General features: G+C 39.7%; 1 protein-coding gene across 3 annotated transcripts in view; it reads right to left on the bottom strand.

Annotated features, from left to right (window-relative positions):
• The window catches only part of DPF3 (double PHD fingers 3), a gene marked incomplete at both ends in the record, with an annotated part of 154,866 nt that overhangs the window by 51,643 nt on the left and 81,012 nt on the right, over positions 1-22,211 (bottom strand). For 2 of the 3 annotated variants that reach the window (XM_079536905.1, XM_079536906.1), the window contains 2 exons: positions 3,134-3,229; positions 5,822-5,949. In XM_079536905.1, coding sequence (XP_079393031.1) covers positions 3,134-3,229; positions 5,822-5,949 — 224 coding nt within the window. Of the gene's footprint in view, positions 1-2,078; positions 2,118-3,133; positions 3,230-5,821; positions 5,950-8,582; positions 8,691-22,211 lie in introns of all 3 variants that reach the window. The other variant, XM_079536904.1, reaches the window with a different exon arrangement.

Here is a 22,211-nt window from a genome sequence, read left to right as displayed (position 1 = left end):
TTTGGTGGAAGCTACTTCACTGACCATACCACATTAAAAATCAGTTTACTAGCCTACAATATTTTTCTTTTTGACTGTCAGCTTTGTAAATCCCCTCTGGGCTACGAAATCAATCCAAGGCAAGTTTCTTTCTTCAATCACTACTACAAAATGTGCTGTAAGCTGAATTTAGGTCTCTGGCAGCTCCTGTACAACCCTCAGCTCATCAGAGAGCCTTCACAGACACATCTGATTGTCTCTTAATAAATATTTCTTTTGGTACCTGGATTAGGATCCAATTTCCCTATCCTACCAGGCTGCATTGGCTTTTCAGGGCTGTGAATAAACTGTGAAGTCTTTTCTGTTGTTGTTGTTATTAGTCAGTAGTTTTGATTCTACATGCTGAGAATAGGTCTGTTGAGTAAAGACATTTCATTTTTACATTGACACCTTTCATAATAGGATGACAATTTAATGTGTGTTGCTCAGAGTTTCACTAGTCCTGCAGCCAGCCATTCCCCTTCCAACAGTTCTCCACAGAAATGTAAGGGTACAGCATTCATGTCATGACTGAACGTCAGGTGTACTTTTTCATGCACTGTACACACAGAGAGAATTTTCAAGTCAATGATTTTCACTGGGAGCTTGATTCCTAAACACATTCAGTGTCTTTGAAAAAGTTCTAGGGGATATTCAGCTGAGGAGCTTGCAGTCTGTATAGGTGCAGTTGCATTCCTCTCCTGTCTCCTAGCAAAATGTCCTTCCTAGCTCCTACAACATTTTTTCTGTCTATCACAGATACTAAAAAGCTCCTTCTGAAAATCCATTCCTTCAGACTTCAGCGTCCTTCCTAACAGTCCTATGATGTCAGGGCCAGTTTTGAGGGGGTAGCAAACTTAGCAGCTGCACCAGAAGCTCTCAACTGAGTGCCACGTGCTTGTTGTGAGCACTCTGGTCTGTTGAATTCAGTCACCCATGATTGCCTTCATCTTTCTGACAGGATAGAGCACAAGCGATGAGACATGTGAGGCCTGGGAGCCATGGCAGAGCAGCCTTGAAGCAGTCCTCAAGCAGCCAGAGAAGGTAGCCAGAGGGACAGATGGAGGAATAAAGGATTAAAAATAAAATCATGCTGTAGGAAAAGGAAGGGCCAATGGAATGTCCAAAGCAGTAGATCTGCCGTATTAACTCTTTATCAGTGCTGCTAGCCCTCACTCCTTCTCTGAATTCCCAAAGGCCACACTCTGCAGGATCTAGTTTCCTACAGACATCCTTCCCCTCTTCTATTCTCTAAAGATACCCTGACCACCTCCTTCCCAGAAACAAAGTGCTGCCCAAGTTTCATATCCCCTAATTTCAAATCCTCGGTGCTGATTCCCTACACTGGGTCAGGCTAACATTTGGAAAGGGTTGCTTGAAAAGTAACAGAATAGTCATGAACAGATGTAATTCAGGCTTCAGTTCAGGCTTACCAGTTTTCAACAGCTAGGAATCTGGTCCTAATTTTGAAATCCTAATTCATACCACATTTTACTTTGGCTATTGATGCCATCAAATAAAAACAAAAATTGCTCAAAATATTTGGCACTCTTCAAACTTCTCTTTTTTTGCACCAAGTGAAGCCAGGGCACTAGCAGAGCAGGAGTTAGCAACAGAAAAGACAGGAGATTCTGCTGTTCTTGTTCTTAATAGGGAGCCAGTTCCAGGGCAGAAATAAGTTGTACACGTATGCTTTAAAATGAATAGGACACTTACTCTCCAACTCCTTCCTCTAATGCAGGAGAAAGAAAGTAACAGATATTCTCAATCAGTTTTCTGAACAGGGGAGTAGAACTTTGCACATAATAACTTCAGGACTGTGTTTGTGTAGGCCTGAAATATATGCATACAGTTAACTCCCTTCTCTTGAGTAGGCTTTTATAGCTGTTTGCTCCCCTTCACTTACCCTAATCCGCATGCACAATTTATGTGAGAGCAGCTTATTAGAAAATACTTGTTAGCCTCGAATACTTGTTGATAGCTACAGTCAAGCTTGTGTGCGTTATCGATTCTAACTCCTCATTTTGGTTACTGGTTCATACAAATTTTCTGAAACTTACATTTTTCTGGAAAATTTTTTTCCAGGTGGGGGTCTTTGGCTAAGAAAGAAAGAAAGAAAGAAACTGGTTCAGGTGATTTTGAGAATAAGGAAGGTGAAATATATACTTATCCAGTTAATAAAGTGCTTTGATCTTATATTAAAGAATTTAAGCTCCAAAATAAAGAGGAGCAGAAAACTGAAACAACACAACAACAGAAGAAACCAAAAGAGAGGGTTTGATGCATAAGCACATTGTAAGTATTCAGTGTGGTTTCATGTCCCTCTCTTACTCAAAAGCTATTATATCCTGCTTATTTGGTCTAAAATGCGGCCCTTCTTGCTTGACTTCTGCAAACACATCAAAAGGTACTTCTAGAGCTCCTGTGCCTCTGCAGCATCTACTGGAACCAAGGAGAGATGAAAATGCTTGAAACTTCTGAGAATTATGTTCATTTTATTCAGATGCCTAGCTTCAGGGGCCACAATTAAAAATGCTGATTCCAAGTTTTAAAACATTAGCTTTATTACTTAACTGGCGCCCTGCTGAAATTGTGAAAAGATGTCTTAGGTAAGAGAAGGGACGCAGACTCCCCTAAGGATAATATTGCCCATTTTAAGCAAATGGAAGATTTGCCAAAGGGTTCAAGAGGGCCAAAATGTCAACCACAAAGCACTACCTTGGAGAAAGCTTCAAAACATATGAATGCAGTTCAAGTTACTTTTATTAATAGGTTGTGGTTTTTTTGGTGTCACGATTGAATGTATCATTATTTTTTTTTGTCATTAGTAAATGCTGTTTTAGAATAAGAGCATTGTAATAGCAGGATGTCAACATTAATAATTATACATAAAAATTATAAATATGTTACTATAAATAATTCATCCCAAGTTTTTACTCTTAGTGTAGTCTCTTCACATTATAATTTGCAAAAACTAAAGTAAAAAAAAAAAAAATCTGATTGTATCACTGAAAATTACCTACATGGATATACACTTTGCATATACAACACATGTTAAAAATATACACCAGAAAGCAGAAGCTTGCTTCCTTCCTTTCTATTTGATTGCACCTACCCGTCCTCTTGGCCTGTTCTTTCGTTTTGGAATATCTTCTTCCAAATCCTCTTCTTCATTCACTTCATCTGCGTTTTCATCATTTTCTAAAACCCTCTGTGGTTGAACAATAAATAGGAACGGTTAGAAGAAAAGATGGCACATACAAACAACTACTGCTCTTTACCATAGAGACTGCAGGTTATTAAATTACACTTGATTAATGATATAATGCTAAATAAGATTCCAGAATCCGTATTTCTTTCTGCTAAAGCAAAATCTGCTTTCCCTTTCACCCTTAGTTCTTCAAGGAGTTCTTATTAAAAAACACTATTGGTATCAGTCAAGGAAGGAAAAGAAGGGTTTTGCAACATGTGAGCACTGAAGAAGTGCAGGCCTCATTGAAGCTGATGAGAACAATAGTTACTTCAATTAATTATTTAATAGGAATAATAATGAAAACTACAATAACAATTCATCATCTCACATAACAGTGTCAGGGAATTTCAACTTGATCTTTTGAAACATAACCTCAACAGAATGAAATCCAGGACAAAACATGTACAAACTGGACACAGCACAGATGATGGCAAGATAAACCATCACAACACTAATGTGGAAAGCTGCTGGGATCCCCCTCAATCTCTGGCATCCCTGTTGCAAATAAAGATAGGAGCTGGAGGTACTCTTGCCATTCATTATGTGGGTACTATGACATCATTCACCTAAACTACAACATTTCCAGATTCAAATACATGACTTTAAACTGATGGGACAGCTTTTCTTTAATCTTTTACTATTTTTGTCACTTCCACATAATTTCTAGTTAAGAGCTGTTTGAGAGCCAACATAGGGAGAGCGTAGAAGCAAATCACAGTGGATTTGTTTTCTTCCTACACATCTCAAGCACTGAATTGTGAATTTGGGGGAAAGACTATAAGAGAAACTTAAAGAAAAAGCCTGTGCTTTGAAGTCCGGCTGTACAACTTTATACTTATTTTATCAGATAGATTTTTAAGACTGTTATAGGACAGTGCCTTTTTTTAAATGACAAATAGTTCTTTGAACACAGTAGATGATCAACTCTTCATCTGGTTTCTTCTTTTACTTCTAAATCTCAGGAAGCTATTAATAAGATTAGACCATCATGAAATCTAACTTCCCATAATACTTGACTGCTAAACATTAAAAGGTGGAAAAGCTGAACAAGTTCCAGTTCTATATATATAAAATATTTCTTTAAAATTCACACAATTACATACAACTTGGTCTTAGTTAACTACAGCACTTGGAAAATGTTGTGCATGAAAAGGCTAGTGCTTTGAAAGAAAATATGCAAACTTAGTGATATGAATCTATATTTTCACTGTGCTTCATGTCTCAAATTATCTCAAAAACAAAAAAAGAGAAGGCTGACACTGTATTGTATATGGGGCAAGAAGGAGCTAGCTTATGCTAATAACACTACACAAGTGAAGTTCAGAGGAATGCTACAAACCACTTTCTTCATTTCAAATTCCAGTATCAATTTAAGACATGGAGAGTAAGTAACCATGTGCAAATTTGATGACACTGCCAGGATAATCACTTGAATTCCCAGCAGAAAGGGAATACTGGAGAATAACCTTCTCCAGTAAATGATACAGACTCACATTCAATACTAATTCATGGCAGGACAAAATCCTCTACTCTGTTATGTACCAGCTGTACATAGGACGCTTCCTCTTTGATGGTGTTCCTTTATCTGTGTTACTTGGAGACCTAATTTTGCTGCCATTACATGTTCAGTTGAACACTGGCAAATAGATCGGTAGGACTGATCTCTAAATAATATATATATGAAGCCTGCACATTTCTGTTTTATTTGGCATGGGTCTGCCTACTCTAATTTTTACTAGTTTTAGGTATAGATGCAACATCTTGTATCTCAGCCAAAATGATCAAGATAGACATATTGCTAATGATTCTCCCTAAACATCACTAGTAGAGATTCATAATGCAATGGTGTTTTACCATCACCAAATATTTGCTGCTGTTCCCATAGGAGAAGCCTGCTTTCCTAGCAATTTAAAATGCCTATGTGAAGGAAGAGACCCTTACGAACCCTTTACGTTAGCTGAATTCCTTCTGTGACAGACCAACAAATGTGTTTCTACTTTTTTATATTGTTAAAGGATGAAATGGAATCTTGACAAATAGTCCTATAAGTTTCCAATCATAATGCATGTAAAGAGGCAATGTTTTTCATTGCTAATAATAACTGAGATAATTAACATTAGAATGTATTTAATTATTTGTTTTTTGGGGTTTTGTTTTGTTTTGTTTTTTAAACAGTCAACTGCTGCAAATACAACTTCAAACCCATGTTCAAACTCATTCTAAATCTGAGACACTAAAATTTGATTTACGGTTGGTACCCATCTCCACTTGTTCATTCTTTATGCAATTGTCTCCTACTGTTGTAAATTGCAACACATAAGCTGAGCAGAACACAGCCAAGTGACTGAGATGTCTGTGACAGAAGAAGAGAGTGAGATCCTCAGTTCATTTTGAGCATCACAGTGTAGCACAATGGTTTTATAGCATTTTGACAGTAGAATGACACAACTATCAACAGATGAACTATTCTACAACAGGACAAAATCTGCTATGCTTAGAGACAAATCATAAAAATCAGCACTGCTGTCAGTGCAGAAGTATCTCCTTTACCTGGATTTCTTGTATAGGGTCTTCCTCTTTAGTGTCCATCTTTTTCTCTATTCCCTCTCCACGCAGCAAGGCTTCCAGTGTTGTACTTTCTGATGTGAAGCCATCTTTTTTCAGAGGCAGATCAACTTCTGAAAAACAAAAAAGACCAACTTCATGTATCTCCCCAGGCAGCTCACAAGTAGAAGGACAGAGCCAACAAGAAGACTAACAAACCCTCCAGCTTGCTTCTATCTTGAAGGAGAGTTCTCCAGATCTCTGAGGATTCCCTTAAACGATTTGTTTCTATCTTGCTGAAAATCTGATATTTTTTTGAAGAGCTGCATTTGCTTACAGGACAAGAGGGCCAGACATAATACATCAAGAGGAAATAAAAGGAGGGAAAAAAATTCTCTTTCCTAATGTAAACTTCCTATGTTTCAATTGAAGAACAAAACCAAGTCTTTCCAAGACACTGAAATAACAAATATGAAGATCTGATCTTTTGAAGTGAAGAAGTAGTTCCGTGCAATTTAGCTTCTGGCAGAGTTGATACGGAACAGCTACAAGCAGCATTTTCTTACAGAAGGGCTCGTTCCCCACACGGGGAAGTGGAATATGTGGGGCCAATTCAAAAAGAAACAAAACAACCAAAAGGAATTTTTGCCTTGAATTTTCATTGAATATTGACTCCCATTTTTTACTAGATAAAATCTTCAGTTTGTTCTAAATGGGACTGTACAAAGAAGAACCACCAGCAAACAGTTACAAGCACGGAATCTAGTTCATGGAGCTGGATGAACCTCAGCCACGGCATTAAGAACTGACGGATGGCTCAGGGGCACGCCTGAGGCATGGGACTTCAAATGATAAAGAGGGTTCATGAGGAAGCTTGATGCAACTTGCCATGCAAGTGAAGGTACAGAGCATAAATCCCCTTCAAAATTCTGTCACTAGATTATGAGACAGTGCAGCAGACAGGCAAATATAGCATATTAATTTTAGCAACATGTTAAAATACACCCAGGAAAGAGTTACATTTTCCTTGCAGATCTTGGCCTCTACCCTACTTGTGTAGGTGTTCATTCAGAGCAATCCTATGGCAGGAAGACATCCTGAATGTCTCTTTACCTGACAGTGTTAAAGCATGGATTTTTCAAGTGCTCCCTCCCTTCTAAAATTAATTCCTTCCTCTTAGCCACTATATTTACCAAGCAATAATGTATAGAACTGATGCTTACAAAACAGCATCTGGTGTCCCGATTTCACAGTTCTGTTTACTTTTCATCTTACAGGACTGTATTATGTTTCCCGATCTGCTTGAGGCTGGCCTGCTTTTCTATCACCACGAGTTGTAAACTCTGTAGGACATAAATTTATGTGTTTATGAAACTCCAAATCACTCCTGCAATCCAAATAATGAATGAACACTTCCACCTGAGACAGTAAATTATAATCTGTTTCCTGGGGGCAATTGTGTCCCAGGAATATGTCCGCTCATTACGGGAAAACCTCTAAGGCAGTAAACTACTTGGGGTCCCTCATCAGTGCTTCCAGAACATGCTTGCTCAAGTTTTCTGAAGTGAGAGAACGCTGTTCAGCCAATAACCACAGAAAATCCAGCAAAAATTCCAGCAAAAATTCCAGCAAAAGCTATTCTATTCATGGAGGGAGAGGCTGAGTACAAACCATGCAGAAAATTCAAACCATTGGGATTTTCAGAGGAAACTCCCAGGACAGCCCACACAATGGGAGGGGAATCAATAGAAATGACTCCTTCTCATCACAAGGCGGCCTATTTAATTAAGCTTCTGTTTTTAGCATGAAGCTCTGCAGACCCTCCCCTACTATGCCACCTTCTCCAACTTTTCCCTTATTGGGGCTAGAGAAAAGACAAGTCAATGGAGAATCACGAAGATCAAAATTCCATCTATAAACTCCTGCTACTTCTCTCTGGATGCTAAATCCAAACATTTCAATAGAAAGAAAGCACTTCAAACTTTATTTACGTGCAAGTCACAACACTTGAACCTCAAATCACTAAGGAACCTCCACAATCATCTCTGGCCATGGGCTAGGCTGCTTTGAACGTCGTGCACTTAGGTGCAAAAGGGCACTTGTTTTGCATTGGGAACTTTCCAGGACTGCAAAATCCAACTGATAATCATATTTTCAGAAAGACAAGAAGCTTCAAGCAAGCTCAAGGGTAGCAGTAACAAACGTGTCTTCACTGTGACAAGCTATGCCCGTCTCTGATAAACCCAGAAAACAAATGCATTAGTAAAGGGAATGAGCATATAAATAAAGAGAGGGGAAAAGTAAAACATTTATGAAAGTAAAACTACTTCCTGTTTTTTCCAGAAATATTGGACACTCATGGGAAAAAGTAGGTTTTAAGGTCAAAAAAGGGCAACTGTTTTTAAAAAGCATGTTTATTTAGTGTGGCTCTGCTACTTTCCAGCATCATCACGCCAGGAAGATTTTCATCCAGAAGTCATCCAGAAGTCTCAGAGCATTTTCCAATTATTAAATTTAACATCCCATTGACAAGGTAGTGTAAGGTAATATTTTTATACCCAGTTTATTGATGGAGAGATTCAGTATCCAAAAACTAAGTGGCAAGGAAGAAATCTTGGGAAAAGAAACTCAGGACAGTTGTTTCCTACCTACCCATTGAGCTAACAGCTATTCAATTTTTTTTTATTTCCTTCTCTGCCAGTAGCTTCTATGGGCCATTTTCATTCCTAAGCAGCTCTAGAAAGTGGGAAATGGCAGACTGCCTTACCTGGAGTGTAAAGTTTACAGCTTAAGAACCTATGAAGGTCCACAGACATCTTTGTAATGAATTCTGTTTCTGCAATGAATTCAGTCTTTCCTGGAAGATGGCTAGTCTCTAAAGGGAGACAGTAATGAAGTCAGGAAAATATATTTCCAAAACATTTATTGAATCCTCAGAGATAAAAGTGTCCAAAAATCTAAAAGATGGTTCAGTTAACCTAGACAAATAGTTCAACACTATCTAATAGGGCTGACCTGAGGGATAAATGCAGTATCACTTCCAGTTATCCTACATCTAGCTCCTTTGGAAACACACAGAATAGCCCATCCTTTTCTGAATTTTGATGCACTTTTGTCCTCAATGCCTTCCTACCAGAGTGAATTCAGCAATTGAACTATGGTTTGAAAGAGGTAGTATTTCACTTTATTTATTGTCTCTCCTTTTGTTCTTGCTATAAGATAGGGAAAATAGAAGTTCCTGGCCAAACTTTTTTGTCATTTCTGTCCACTTCACAGAATCACAGAAACACCAAGGTTGGAAAAGACCTACAAGATCATCCAGTCCAACCATCCACCTATCACCAATAGTTCTCACTAAATCACGTCCCTCAACACAGCGTCCAAAACGTCCACTTCTTTCCTTTCAAAAACAGTCATAATCTTTTCTATAATCCTGTCACGAGAGTTTTTCTGTGACTCTGTCATGTCAGAACTTTCCAAACTTCCTCTCATTCTTCAAAAATCCCATCAAGATGAACCAGTATCACACCTAACATTCAGATGAAGCTACATCCTCTACTTGAACAAATGCACTGAACTGTTCTTTACAGTGTCCACAGCATTCTCTCCCAGGCAGTGCCCGCTGCCTCAACAGTGCAGGGCTCCATGATAGGCAGAATAAGCAATCTTATAACAGGGACAAGAACTTCCAGTAGATGAGACTTCAAACGCAAATTAAAATGTCCATCCCACTGCCCATTCTCAAAGGACATTCAGATCCCCACTAAGAGGCCCTCACACAGGATGCCTCCCCTGGCCACAATTGATCCAGATAACTTTGTACTATGTGCAAATTTTTGTATCTAAATGCTCAATCTCTCTCTCTCTCTCCAAGTGTTTCATTTCTACATTACACAACACTGGAACAAACACCAAACTTTGATGCACCGACTGTTAGCTTTTTTCTTTTTTTTTTTTTTTGTGAAATTCTTTGTTTCATGTTTTATTCTAAAAGTTTTGATCTGAGACAAAGCACTGTTTATTTTTGAAGAAGACCAAAGGTCTTCAGAAAGTCCAAGTAAATTGTCAACCTTCTTATCCCCTAATCCTTTACATATCATGTGGAGAATTTTAAGAGTGGTGAGATATGATTTTCCTTTGGGAGGAAAAAAGTCAGTCAGAACCTCCTATATCATCATTTCCCAGGTGCTTCACTGCTTACACCTAATTACTGTTTCAATCAATTTCTCCAGTGTTCATGTAGAATTTATGGCTCTTTAAATTCTTGAATCACATCCAAATCCTGTTTAAATACAGGTAATAACACTTGCTACTTACTAATTGTTCTAAATTCTTTCTATTGTAACTCCTAGTTTTTATCACAAGCTCTTCTTCAGACATAGCAATTTCATAGAACATAATCTTTATAACAAGTAATAACTACTAGTAAAAGCCAAATAACTAAAAGCTTACTCTTTTTTAATATAACAATTTTAAGACAGTTTGCAGTTAAGTTACCTTTTGATTAGTATTGCAAATACAATAGCATCTGCTTAGTAGGAGATGCACGGAATAGCACACATTGAAAGCCAGAACTAAGCAAAATAGAAGAGTAAATCAACAAAATTCATCAATGAAAACAAAAATGTCATTTAAAACTTCTTCCTGTTTAAATAAACCAAGGTATTATTGGTGTCACAGCTGAATGTGCATATAGTACAACGCAAATATGCATGTCTACCGATAATTAAAATGTATGTTTCTTAACTTGGCAGAGTCCTTTCCATGGTGATTAAATTAACATGGTCATTTTTGCTTACCAGCCCAGTGCAACAACCTCTCTATTTATCAAGATCAATAGTCTGCAATGGTAGAATCTGAGCAAGCACCCATGCCAGCACCATTCCAATATCTGTTTTCTATGGAGATGCCATGTCCAAAAGAATCACATTTCCACAAATCCTACAAAATGGTGGACTTTTTCAAGTTTTGATTCACCAAAATAGCAGTACATGACTGTCCTTACACGTGTTACATTTGGTTTAAGATGCATTAGAGGTAAGCAACTTCTCAGTGTCTCTTTGAAAAATAAATTAAAAACAATCATTCCTTTTTCTATACAGCATAATGTATTTGTTTTACAATGGATCATTTCCATCTCCACAGTAGCAGCTGCCACCCAAGCCATCATCTCTGTGCACTCCTAAGCAGCTCCATTTCCAGTTCTAATTGGGAACAGAGATACTTATTGGGTGAGTTCCAGCATGATCTATCATGCCAGAGACAGCTACTATGCAAACCAAAGCAATCCGGCTTCCAAAAACCCTCTTAGACAAACACTGACTTTGCACATAGATTTTTTCGTGTGTTTGTTTCTTGGTGCTGTTTTTTTGGAACATAAAAAGTGCCAGAGGAAACAATATATTAGGAGTCCATGAAGTGCTGTTTAAGATGGATAAATCCAAAGATATTACCTTAAGAACCACTGGCTCTTTAAAATCACATAGGTGGTCTAAAAAACCACCTAATTCACAGCAAACAGAACTACTGCTGAGCAAATGCAGCCACTAAGCTCATTAAGAGGATGTGGCAGGATGTGTTTGAAAGTGCAGCGCAGTGGCTCAGCAAGCAATTAAATCCCATGACAGTTTAAAATGAGAATCTATCAGTGTCATAAGAGTGTGAAGCCTCAGCATCTCCACTGTTCCCACCCCCAGCATTTTATTTATGATGGTGTAGTGGGAACATGGGAAGTCAAAAAGATTATAATGAAATATGCCATATAAAAACCAGATTAAGCCTGCTCTTCTTTTGGGAAATATGCAGAGAGAGAAGCTGTCTGTTAGCTGTCGAGTTTGCAAAAGATACCATCTTTTGGGATGGTGCTCTCTGCCAGCAGACAGAGTGCCCCAGGGGAAATAGTGGTGAAAAACCCAGACTAGCAGCATCCATCCATCCATCATATGTTCATCTCCACATCTCCGAGGCACAAATACAGCGTTAGAGTGCAAAGGGTGGGGGCAGGGAGGACGGAATCCCTTAAGAGAGAATGAGGAGACAATGCTTACATTGAATAGCTGGATTTTGCAGCTTTTCTGTATGGGCACTACCAGACTCTCCTCAGCATGTTTGTTTGCTTGCTTGGCCAGTACAGTGATTTGTTGCTGTCCTTGGAATGGATGCTTTGAAAGCAGTGACCAGAACTAGGTATACACTAAAGATAGGGCTCTGCAAGCACTGCCCTTAAGCATGCCTCTGCCAGCACAGCACAGTACTGATCTCCATTCCTCCTACAGATCTCCAAAACTCTACTTTCACTGCACCATTACCTGCTAGCCCAGGGGCAAATGCTAAATGCCAGTGCCTTTATACTCTAATCCTGGCGTTTCACAATCATTGCCATCTCAGCCTGTTCTCCCAGCATCACTACACCCATCTGTAGCAAACTTTCCAGTGTTAGCTCTACACTTCCAGTCCTCTCCAACCACGACACACAGGACCTTCAGCCACCCCAGCCTTTACTAAAACTAGACTGCTGCTGACACAGCGTCTCATGATGGGTCTCTAAAGCCAGACAAATGCCCCTAGATACTTGCAAACATCAAATTTGCTTTCTTTTTAATCCAAGACAGATACTGGTCTAGAGATTGTAAGGCTGCTCCCTTAGCCCTTTCAACTCTCCCTCCAACTCCACCTTCAAATCTCACGTGTGCTGTTGCAATCACAAGACAAACAGTGCCAGGGTGAGAATGAGAATCAGGTCAAGTAGAAAAATAAACATGGGTTAGAAGCAAGACTACTTGAAAACAAGTATCTGCTTTCTCATACATCACTCATTTGGAGTGGAAAAAATATTTTGGAGGACTATCCTCCATTAACTGAAAATTCTCTTTAGGGGTAGACCTCAGAGCTCATCTCTGTACCGACATGGTGAAACATACTGAAACCATGAGATTCTATACTGCTTCAAAATGAATCTTATTAACACTTGTTGTGAATTTTAGAGATTACTGTGGTGTAACCTAGGGAACACTGGGAAAATGAAAAATCCATAGCACCTCTTACTTCAAAGCTGCTGCTGACATGGTAAGGTTGGGGGAATGGGGCAGGGACAGAAAGAAAAGAGGTGGAAGAAGTCAGAAGAAAATACGATATAGGGAAACCAAACACTTTCTTCAGCCTGACCATAAACTGCAGAAAAATCAGAGGAGAGCTTTGAATTTTAAAATCAGGTTCCAATGGAAAAACTCTATCAATCCCTAGCTAAAATATGCCTCAGGGCACTTCAACACAACAGGAGGGAGAAATAAAACTGCAAAAAAGAGCAGAGGCCCTCAAACATAAGGTTAAATATTGTTTAGTTTAACCCATCATCAAAATGTGGACTTTACAAGCAGCTGTATTTCCTTGGCAGACTAGAATGCCTCTATAAAGTCTCACAATAAAATAAAAAACAGCCCTCTTGTTGGTTGTCTCTTAGAAGTTCTTTACAGATTTATTTCTCAAAAAACATATAAATCATTGTCACATTTAATATACTGTACCTGCTTTTCAAAGACTGCCAAATTACACTATCAGACTAAATGCTGGATCAAATAACTACCCCTCAAGGTTCAAACCGTAAAAGAATATCTCCTTTTGGTAACATTATTATAACACTCACTTCTGTTCACAGTTGCTCTTGTGTTTGTGCTCTAGATGGACTCAGACAAAGCCAGGACTTCAGCAGAATGAGAACAAGCAAGCAATGCAGATAGTATCAGGCGACAGTGGCTGGATAACTGCTGCAATCTCGAGAAAGTTCCTGAGCATACAACCTATATTTCCAGGCTTTGCACCACCCTTTCATATTGCTTATGGCCTCTTTGGTGTAATTGAACAACTTGGTCAACCTATCTGCAAGTAGTTGTATAGGTAGACTCACACAGATGGATGGGTCTTTGGCCTTTTGACCCATCAGAAGAACCAGAACCTGTTTATTGTTCACTACCAAGACAGCTATCAGTCACTCCCACAGTGCACAGCCTGCAGTTACTAACAGGGAGTGGGCCTCTGCTGCAACCAACAGTACTATTTCGGTACGTGACAGCACTGAATCTAGCCTCATACATAAACCATACATAAAAACAGCCATACCTTAACCTTGCTACAAATTCTGTGACATTTTGCATAGCGTCTCCTCTTCCTTATCAAGGATGGTGGAGAGGATACCTTTAGTAGCAGATAAATCTCTGTAATGCAGTTATCTCTCAACTGCAGTGCACACGCATCCCAATTAATTCAGACTGGGCCTAGCAGAGCAGGCATTAAGCCAGAGCTGATAAACCTGCCAAAGTCAATCTGAGTCCTGCAATATTCCTGGGAGCCTGCACTGCAATTTCTCCTACTTGGGATTGCAGGAGGTTATTTGCCGGAGTGCAGAGCTCAGCTCTACCTGAGTCCATATGCTATGCTCATGGGATGCTGCAGCTCAGTTAATGAGGCCCTTCCAAAGCCCAAAGTGCTAGGGAGCAGGCAGAGAACATTCAAGAAGCTTGAAGGCATCAGCATGGATGCAGCAGGGTTTATTAGTGCTGCTCAGCTAGACTACAAGTATCCTGGCCCTGGTACTACATTTGTGCCAGCAGAGCTCGTTCAGCACCCACAGCTCACTAAGTGCCAAAACTGCATAAACACTGCTGAAAAACAGAAAGGCTACAGCAAACTGACCAATTATTTTAGCAAGGAATAGGAAAAAAACAACAATCTTAGACGATGCCCTTATTAACAGCTGTTATCCTATGTGATCTCGAGTCATTCTCTAACAAAGGTACCCTCTGTGTTACTGTTATCTGTCAAGAGGAGACAGTTTTCATCTAACCTCTAGGATTTGGTAGACTTCTTTAATATTCATAGGCATTCAGACATTCAAATAAAATACACCAAAAAGGCAAGGTGTTCTCCCATGTTCTCACAAAACCAGGTTTAAACACTTGCTCTTTCTAAGAGAAAGAAAAACACTGAACTACTTCCACTCAGTGGCCAATCCATGGTTTCCAAAGAATGAGGACAATATTTACTCATGCAGTTAGATGCATCTGACAGATCAAGATATATAACTGAAAAATGTTACTATAAGAAAGAAGGCTTGCAATAGAAAAATAGCATGAGATTCTAGTAGGGATCCCTTCAAAAATGGAAAAGAACAAAGCGAATCACCTACTGCAATGCTCAGATCTGTTGCCACAAAAAAGGCAAGGAATTCCAAGAGGCCTATAAAACGTTTAGACAAAAAGGTGAACTCTAGAATTAATAACAGAATGGTAAACAGGAAGATTAATGGCACCAGAGAAAATGCAGATGGTGAAGCCCAGCCTGCAGGCTCAGCAAGACTCTGAATAGGGAGGGGGAAAAGGCAAGGTGTAAACAAGGTGACCTTCAGAGCCACTGGAATGCCTGCCAAAAGGCCAGCCAGAGGGCATCCCGAGACACAAATGTGCCATCTGGGGTAGGCTGTCTCATGACAGCATGAACAAGATTTGTCTTTTTCAAAAATTGCAGGCAGGCAAAATGAGTAGCAGCAGAAAATCTGACCATTCATTTGAAAGGAGTACAATTAAATTCACAAGTTAGAAAACGATGCCATCTGATTTGTACAGAAAATAAGAAAGATAGGCTGTGGGATTTCTCTGAATATGGGATTTCTCTGAATATCCCCACTCACAAAGTTCTTGTGCCCACTTATAAGGCCTACGTAAGCAAGGATTGGGGGAGGAAAAACTGGTTTTCACTAAATAAATGTCCTTCTTGAGAGTTTATGCCTTTCGTTTAGAATAAAAAGGGAAAAAAAAGTTACAAAAAAAAAAAAGGGGAAAAAACAAACTGCAAAGCAGTCTTTTAAATCCAGGATGGTATAAATTTCCCCCACCTTGGCATAAGCCTGTTCACTCCAGATGGCATATTTGGGTCGGAAGCAGGTAAAGACTCCTCAGACACATCTCTGCATCCTATATCTGCTTTTGCAGAGTTCCCTTGCTTGCTCTTAGTGCTTCATTGGGCCTTGAATCTCCTAATAAGCTTTGAGCACGCCTGGAAGATCTCAATTCTTTGCCTACAATATAAGTAGGAGAGAGAAATCTCCTACAACAGTTCTGCAGGGGAGCTGAGCTCTTTCAGACCTGATGCTTAAATCATTGAGGTTAGTGAGGAAAATTAGAAGTAAATATAATCACACATTTATTAAATATGTCAATCATACCACACTGGGTGGTGCTAACAGGAGTGATGCTATCTCTAAATAAGCCATCTATAAAGTAAGCTAAATACATTCTGTTATGATATCCAGAGGCAGGAATTTTAGGGGACCACAAGGTAAGCAACCATGTTACAGCCCATCGTGGGGAAAAAAAACAGACCTTAGCTCTAGGAATCCAGCACAGGCAGTGAATTCAAATACCTCTTTCTTTTCAGACTGGTTCAAAGTAGATCACAGCTGAGGATTTCAGGAAAAAGCGTCCCATCCAAGTTCAGTACTAGAGTCAGTTGATTCAATGCTAAGTTTATAAGCAGACATATCTGAATTTTTTATTGTGACAAGTTGCCTATCAACTGCAATGAAGATACTGTAATGACCTCTAGTTTCACAGCATGAACGACAGGTGCTGGATAAGCTTAGGCAGCTTGTGCAAAGCTTATGCAGCCCCAGCATTGCTGTAACAGGCAGGCTAGGCTCAAGTGAACTAGTGTTTGCTGACATGAGCTGCCAGCACGGCTCTTGGGCGTATACTGGGGTACATACTGTTTTCCAAGCTCTTCCAATTGCTTTTTGAACAGAACAGGAGTGAAGAGATGAAGCACACATCTGAAACACTAAAAGGGCATTGAGGAAGGAATCAGGAAGGGCAAGGGAAGAAAATAAGATGGAGGAAAGCTATTGTGTTCCTTGTCCTTGCCTACTGCAGCTAAGCTAGCTAAGCTATGGCATCTTGTTCTGAAAACCATCACAGAAAACTCTGAAAAATGAAGGCTCTGGGCCTTGAATTATCCTTTTTCAAATATTTCTCTCCTTTCTCGATTCTGCTAACAAAAAAAATGCTGTAAGCTCCTAGATCCTAAAAACATACATTCTTGGCCATTTTCCACAGCTTACAAAATACAGCAAGAATAGATGATAATGGGGGAGAAGGTGAGAGAGCCATATCAAGGGAAAATAAAGCGAAATAGAGAATAGTTTCTCTCCTCTCCTTTCCTCTGCTCAGCTTTCATTTCCCTTTGTTCATCTAACATTGAGCCAAACTAAGCCAGAGGAGCTGCCGTGCTGGGCTACAAGATTGATGGCTGCAGGCAGACTCCACAGCGAAGAGACGGATGACTGGTCATTTCCCCGATGCTCTGAGAAACATCCATCCTTGCAGCCATGCTGAGCCCATTCGTGCTCCTTTTGAAAAGAGAGATAAACACAGGCAGCCGGAGGCATCTGAGTGTCCTTCTCCCTCAGAAGGACACAGTTATACTCCTTTGGGTTCCTGGAGAAGGTCGCTCTGTCCATCCCTGAACATCTGGCTGTGGGATTTGCTAACTCTCCCCCCCAGCAATCATCCATCTATTAGAGAACAGCACAGGGTGGAAGAAAATGGTGAAGAGAATGGTGTGACAACCTCATCAATCTACAGCTACACGCTTGGCTATTTAGTTTTCTTTACACTATTCCTAAAATGGGGGGTAGGGGGGGGACTGCTGGCATGAAAGAGTGAATTGTGGAAACGGCAACGTGGATTGGAGTAGGTCCTTATGACTATTAGAATGTTGTGCATGTACTAAAGCAGTAGGGAACTAATTAAGATTCAGGATTGAAAGGCAAAACAAAAAAGTTGGATGCACTCTGGTTCCATCTGTAGCACTTGCTGAGAGTTCAGATGTACTCGAGGCTTTATCTTCAGCAAAAGGCTATTTTTTTTTTCCCCCGTTCAGACGTTAAAAGAAAGCTGCCCAGAAGAATATGCTGTAAGTATATTTATAGTGCCATCCCTAGTATAGCAGCTTCAGAGGCACAAAGCGCTTAATCCCGACTCTTTCTATTTAGTTAATAGTATCTTTGTTTGCTGATACTGTACTGGTCTATAGCATTGCTCACAGATACAGCCTCTGCATTTCCAGTTCTCCTGCCATGCTGCTGTCTCACTTAGGCATTGAACATTACATGGCAGATGTACCCACAGCATCATTTACAAACAAAACATCACTGCAGAAATTCTTACAGCTATGAACTTCACTCTGTCAGAATAGCATATATCTGTAACTGTCATTCACAGACATTTCACAAAGCAAATCATGACAATATAAAGACATTCAGCATCTCTTAAAAATACAAAGAAATGAGCCACTTGTTTAGTGCTTAAATGTAGTTTAGTACTAACTGCATGCTACAGTTTTGAAAATTTGTTTTTTATTCCTTCATGCAATGCTTTTTACTTTAGGCCAACAATAAAAGAATTTTCTCTACAGCTTTGCAGGACATGCATAGGTTCTTAATCATGGCCATATGTGTTCCTAAGAAATCTATCCCATACTTCCCGAGGGTAATTACACACATTCAGAAGTCCATCATAAGAGAAGTTTTCATCTTTTCTCCTACATCAAGAACCACAGCTCTAGCTGATGTAAATTGTCACTCACTATAGACTTTAATGGAACTGTATACACCTACAGCTGCTAAGATCATGGCCCTAAATCATCTTGTTAGTTTAAGGGGAAATCATGCTCCAAGTGCAACCTAAGTGAGATCTCTGGTCTGGAAGACGTTACATAGAAAAGCCATATGTATCTGTTCTGCACTTTATTCCTCTCCAAACGTGCATTGCATCAACTCTCTCTCCACCAAGGTGTTTATTATTGAGAATGGACTTCATGGCAAATGCCAGTGATGTCTGAATTCTAAAGCATAAAATATCTGTAGTTTATTAGGAAATCAAATACAAAACACAGGGAATACAGAAATGATTTGAAGTCCACTAAAAACATGCTTAATACCTTGACAACTGCAAGGGTGCAAAATGTTTACCCCAGAGAATGGGAATAACAGACAAAACATCCGCCAGGGAAGGTGGTGGAAGGTGCAAGGATGAGGGAGATGACACCACCACAATCTTCGTTCTACTCTCAGCAAATCTGTAAGTCTTGGGTTGTAAGATCTCACACTGGACTTTATATTAACATTTATTGCTCTTCACTTTATATATGCACCAGAAAAACTTCACCTGCTAGAATTTTTATAATATTTCAAACTGCAAAACAATTTAATTTGCTATATGCCAGGAGAACAATAAAATTGAAGAAACCTTTTTTAAAAGTCATATTTTGAATGCACTGACATTCTATAATGTTTAAGTAATTCCTACATTAAACAGTGCACACATTCTCTTAAGTGGTAAATCTAGTAGCCCAGTGATTTTATGGGGCTCTATCTTGCAAGATCCTCAGTACTAAATCTGCAAGTTTGGTCCAAACAATTCTTCTATATGTAGATTTGATTTTAAGCATGTGACAAGTCCCACTAATTACTTAAAGATCACTCATTCTTAAAGACTCAGGTGCTTTTCTCATCTGGGGTTAGACAGCTTGGCATCTTAGAAGACTAAGCTGTGGGGACATGATCCTATAAAGCCCTGTTCATGTGATTACCAAAGAACTCCATGGATTAATCACACAAACGCACAAAATAGGACCTACACATTCAATAGAGAATACACATTTCATAGGATCTTGTGTCCAGTACACACATCTGAACTATTCTTGGGTTTCACAGAAGTCTCTTTGCCAACACAGCTTATTGTTTTTAAGGAATTTGTACTGGCAAGAAAAGTGCCAGGAGGTTTGCTGGCAAAGCTGATCAGGTTAAGCTCTAGCTGCGAGCTTGCCACAGGACAGCTTCCCACTGTCCCTCCACTCTGATGGAGAGCAGTTGATTTGTGCCACAAGTGAAACAAAACCACTGCTAGCAGTAGTTCCCCAGGTATCTCCCCCAGGGTCCTCAAAGCCCTTTCTTTTGCAGGCCCGGAGGGGACTGCTTTGGCAACCCATGTCTTTCCCCCCAGCACCTGCTCAAAGAGCACTGACACACTTTTTCAAAGCCACCTCTTCTCAAAGAAATAATATAATCTTACCCTAAGCTCACCTACAATTCCCCCTTATTAAGGTTAAAAAGTATTTATTTCAGAAATAAATAATTCTAATGGTTACTTAGAGACATCAATGTTAACTTCATAGTAAGGAGATAAATCCCAAGCATTTTCTCTCTCCAGCAGGAATAATGTCTCCTAGAGACACTGCATTCACAATCAGGCTTTGGCAGCTTAGGAAGCACACGCTGAAAAACCTCTTCACAAAGATGCTTCCTAGCAGCCCGATGTGGGTCAAACACAGAGTAGCCAAGAACAGTGGAAGAACAAAACAATGGACTGGATAACACAGAAAGGGGGATAGGGCCACATGTAAGCACCCGCACAAGCAGCCTCAGGTATCTCAAGCCAATACCATCTCAGCTGCCTCCAAGCTTTCCATACACCAGTCAGACTGCAAAGACCCTGAGTTCATCACACAACTGACTCCTTCAATTTAATGGCCTGCTACAGTAATCTAGTTGCCCCAAATCATTTTCAAAATAGCCTGACTCCAAAGTCACCTAACTCCATTTTCACAAATACATTAAACACACCAGTGGAAAAACTACCTTCAAGTGGCTGCCAGGCTTCTGAACTCACAACAGCCTTGTGTGGGGTCACCATGTATAGTCTACATTCTCACTCTCAGGGACAAGACTCAGAAAGACAAAGATTTAACAGTTTCCAAAACTGCTTTATCTCATTTAGTTGCTACTTCTGCCTTAGCCTAACCACTAACTACTAGAGCCAGAGGGGTCTGGCTTCAATAGGCTTTTGATCAAAATCCAGAGAGGTTCCAAAGCCCAGTGGCTTTTGCAAGCAGCTTTCTCCTAATTATGCAAACTAGCTGAGCCACACCAGAACCAAGAGTAAACGCAGGTAATTCATGTGAGCAGTCTTAGCTAATCAACACAGTTCTCACAATAAAACTGTGCATATAAAATACTTGTAGTGACCTGTTCCAGATCCCGCAACTGAAAGAGAAACTATTTACACAAAGTTAATCCTGTTAACTCTAGTAGTGTAACAGCAAAATGGAACAGCAGCAATGTTTTTGTTTTCTTGGCTGGACTATTTATAGAATATTACTAGGTTTTCTAGAAATGAGTCTGTTTTATACCTGCAAAATCATAAAATCCCATTTGAGGGGAATATACATTCAACTTCATCCTTAAACCTACTGAGCTAAATTAGATTAAGAGCTTGTACCTTAGTACACATGACAACGTTCAGCAAGGACAATACGTGAACTAAAGGAAAAGACGGACGTTACCTCAACCATGGCAGTGACATAAGGAGTACAGCAGGCTAAGTTGCCAGTGGACAAAGTGAAGCAAGAAGAGTTTACACTGCACAGAACTTGAGATAACTTCCTAAGGTTTAAGCTGCTCAGCCAGCCTTATGAAAACTGACTCAACAACTCACCTACACTGAGTCTCTTTATTTGTATAAATGGGTGTGTAACAAATTACTTGTTGTCTTGGCCATCACAGTACACATATGCCCAGGTTTTGCACTGGCATTGGTACACTTTCATCAGCAGCTTTGAAAGGCTACATGCTGATGGCCAAAATGCTTATTAATGGCACTTTAAAGGCTTGGCAAGTAGTAGATTACATTCATACATTCCTTTTTATTTAAAGATCTCCCCTATTCCTCCCAAGCTCTCTAAAAAGATTTATTAGCTAACAGTTAGGCACTTCTCTGAAATAGACAAATAAGACAGATGTTTTCAGGACCTTGGTTTTAAACACTGAAAAACTGAGAGAAAATGAAATATTAAAGAGATATTCCACTGCCCTTTGCACGGTACGGTGTAGTGGCAATATAAGTAAGGGGTTGTGTGGCAGAACTTTAAGAAATGAGGAGGTTGGCACCTCCAATGCAGACTGGCAACGGGACAAAGATATTTCATTGCAGGACTTCCTCATTGTGACTCCATGTCACTGAATACATGCAAGAAGGGATAGGTTCTCTAGTTTTCTTAGCGCCACATGAGAAAAGGAAAGCAAACTATCTGGCTAGAGATTCAGATTGCCAAAAGTCCAAAATGTTGGAAGCATTAAAGGCTGGTTGATGAGATGGAATAGAGTCTGGTTATGTGTCCCACATTGATGTGTTTTGTCTTGGTGACAGAAAGTTATTTTTTCTAACCTTAATCATAGCTCAGTGTGTAAAGGTCACAGAGCAGCAGCTCTTTCCTGTGGTGCCATGTCCTGCTGTGAACAATCTGAAGGCAAGATTAGTGCAGAATTGGAGCCTACTGTTTTTATCTGTGG

Source organism: Tetrao urogallus (genome assembly GCF_951394365.1).
Source record: "Tetrao urogallus genome assembly, chromosome: 6".
Classification (NCBI taxonomy): Eukaryota; Metazoa; Chordata; class Aves; order Galliformes; family Phasianidae; genus Tetrao; species Tetrao urogallus.
The sequence above is the reverse complement of the archived record's forward strand: the minus strand, read 5'-3'. Positions and strand labels throughout refer to the sequence as shown.